Raw genomic sequence first — 3,014 nt, 5'->3', positions numbered from 1 at the left:
TGAGGTTTTTCCCTGATGGAGCTGTCAGGCGATGAGCAGCAACCCCACACTGGCATCAGGATCTCTAGGTAATGTGTGTCCCCTGCAGGGTTTGTTAATCCCAGTTTTGCTGGGCCACCAGAATCATGCTTAGCTACCTGCAAAGGAGGCATGAGATCCCCAGGAAGCTGCTGGCCCTGTCCACCCCATGAGCACCTCAAAGGGCAGACCATCTAAGACCCACCTTAAAGGCTCAAAAGCCTTACACATGCACACACACACACACCCATGCCAGCAAATGGCTCTCACCATCTGGCCTCTGTTCAAGAACAGTAAAAAAAGGCAATTTCCAGACTTTTGTGCTGTTTTTAAGAACCAAAGGCTGGAAATCAATGTCAAGGAAGCCCCATGCTTGCCAGAAACATAGCATCACCAGAATTCGGGGAGCAGAGGGAGAAACAAACCAAAGCCCATCTTTCCCCTCCCCAGCCTCCTGCTACCCCATGAATAAAAAGGGAAGAGAGAAGAGTTGTCAGGTAATATCAACATCAGACGCCACAGGCAGTCATCAGATTTTCTTTCAGCTGCTTACCAGTGTGGCTCCTTTTATGTACCATTAGCACATTGGGCCCAATGCAAACCATGCCACAGACGTCACATTTCAGTTTACCATTCGGAAGCCGGATTCCTCCCTCGCTCGATAGCTCCTGGATCTTTCTGTTATCCGCCATCTCGTTACTCTCAGTGAGGGGCTCTTCCAGGCTGCTTCCTTCATCATGAGCCCTGATCTCATCTTCCTGACTCAGGGGCTTCCTGTCACATTCCTCATCACTTTGCATTTCTAGCTTTACTGAATTTGCTGAAATAAAAGTAAATAAAAAATAATTAAAAAGGTGTATTTCTGAGTTCCCGTTTGCTAATATCATGATAAATTTCTACTCTTATCAATATTAAAGCACAGCCATGATGGTCAAACCAACACGAGGGCATCGTGGTGGTGACAGCACCACAAATTATAACTGCGTATTTCTTCAAGGCCCTTTTTTTTTTTTTTAATTCCTAATTTCTATCCCTATTTTACAGCTTAGAAACTAAGGCATGGCACAATCCAGAGACCTACCAAAAGTGGCAGAGATGCAGCAGGCTTAAGAACTGACCCTCTGAGCACTGGAACAGGCTGCCCAGAGAGGTTGTAGAGTCTCCCACACCGGAGACATTTCAAACCCTCCTGGATGCCATCCTGTGCAACCTGCTGTGGGTAACCCTGCTCAGGCAGGGGGGTTGGACTAGATGATCTCCAGAGGTCCCTTCCAACCCTGACCATTCTGTGACTCTCTGCTTGAAACACAGGACCCCCCTTCCTTTCAAGGAGCCCAAGTCACAAGAGCAAAGGACATACAAAGGACATAGCCAAAGCTGCTTCCTTCAGGTCTCTCCTGCCTAGTGCACCAAGATGCAGGGTGTCCAAAGACAGGATACTGCACCGCCACAGCTCATGGCAACAAGCACCCTTTGCAGGCAGGATTGTTCAAACACAGGGAACTAGTGAAGCTGTGCTTGTGAGCTGTGTCAGTAATCTCCGAATCACCCTGCCTGCATGGGCAGGTTTCCTGACAGAGTGGAGGCCAATCTCTGGACGAGCCTCCAGTGCGTTTTTGCTACCATCTTCTGATTCACGTAAATGGGACACTGCCAAGGCAAACAGGTCTGAAGTGAGACCTATGCTGCTGGCTTATTTATATTTGCAAGTGAAATAAGCGCAGTTGAAGATTTTCTATACCTGCCTGGTTGGACTGAAAGGCTCATAGCTGACACCTGTGATCCTCGGGTCACAGGACAAACCTCCTCTAACTAGCAAGAGCCTGTGGGATCAGCAAATCTTTAAAGAAAATGAATGCATCAGGCTTTTTCATGTAGGGGTGTTGGTGCAGGCGTGTTTTAATCACCAGACACCCCCATTTCAATCCCTCAATGGTTGGTTGAAACTGCTGAAAGGCCTGTCCCAGAGTCACACTCTCCATCCACACTGTCAGCCAGAAGGCAAGCCCACGTGTCTGCTGCCCTAAGCCTTGATCCTGCTGAGGGGTTTAAAAAGGAGGTGATTCAGCCTTCATATCTAAGCAGTCTTTGACCTCTGTACTAAGGCCATTAACATGAGTGTCGGTGGCAGCAGTAGACCTGCATGCCCTGGGCCTGGCTGGTGTCTCTGAACCCCAGCCAGGCGTGCTCCAGAGCAGCCACCCAAGGAGACCTTGTCCAGGAACCCAATGAGAGAGTTAGCAGTAAATGTATCTGATCACTGTGAGGCATCACAGTTTCAAACAGCAAGCCTGGAAACGTCAGAAGAACAAAGCCTACTACTTAGACTTCTTCCTTCATACTCCTTTCTCCTCCTTCCCCAGAATTTACGGTTAAAGAAAACACAAGGTTCAGAGACCAATGTTGACGTTGCAACTCTAAATAACTGCTGTTACTCCTAGGGAAAGCATAATGAACAGGGCAAAGGCACCAGAGACCTAACAATGGTAAGATGTTGCTTTTTAATAACAAAATTGTTGAAACGCATCTTCCACTATTCATCAAGGCACTAATGAGAGCTAAAGAATGAAAGTACGGCAAAGCCCATCCAGAGCAAGGATACAGCCAGATCAGATCACAGCAGACTAGTGCTGCACAGACTCCGTCATCAAAATGGTCTGTAATTACAAAATATTTGAGCACTTCATTTATAGAAAGGAATTGGTATTTTATTGCCACAGAGATGCATTTATTGTTTAAAAAACCCAACAAACCAAACAACAGCACAGACAGAGCTTGACCTTGACCTGGCCTCAACCGGTTGCCTGGGGGCAGCACGCGGCTGTGTTGGCCTGGGTGCAGCATGGCCGTCCCCAACTACACCCAGTGTGGTGGAAGAGCACAGTCCCCTGGGGACAGCTCACCGCTCCACAGTGCTAACCCTGGTACCGACAGCATGCACAGGGAAACAGTGGACGAAAGCAACATCTTGCTGGCCGTGAAAAAGATGCTGTAAA

At 48.0% G+C, this 3,014-nt stretch overlaps 1 protein-coding gene across 2 annotated transcripts in view; it reads right to left on the bottom strand.

Annotated features, from left to right (window-relative positions):
* IKZF2 (IKAROS family zinc finger 2 (Helios)) overlaps positions 1 to 3,014 on the bottom strand; it is a 108,449-nt gene that overhangs the window by 48,043 nt on the left and 57,392 nt on the right. The window contains exon 3 of one of the 2 annotated variants that reach the window (XM_009887570.1): positions 572 to 838. In XM_009887570.1, coding sequence (XP_009885872.1) covers positions 572 to 838 — 267 coding nt within the window. The remainder of the gene's footprint in view (positions 1 to 571; positions 839 to 3,014) is intronic. The other variant, XM_009887571.1, reaches the window with a different exon arrangement.

The sequence above is a fragment of the Charadrius vociferus genome, unplaced genomic scaffold (assembly GCF_000708025.1).
Source record: "Charadrius vociferus isolate BGI_N301 unplaced genomic scaffold, ASM70802v2 scaffold136, whole genome shotgun sequence".
NCBI lineage: Eukaryota > Metazoa > Chordata > Aves > Charadriiformes > Charadriidae > Charadrius > Charadrius vociferus.
This window is presented reverse-complemented; position numbering and strand designations above follow the sequence as displayed.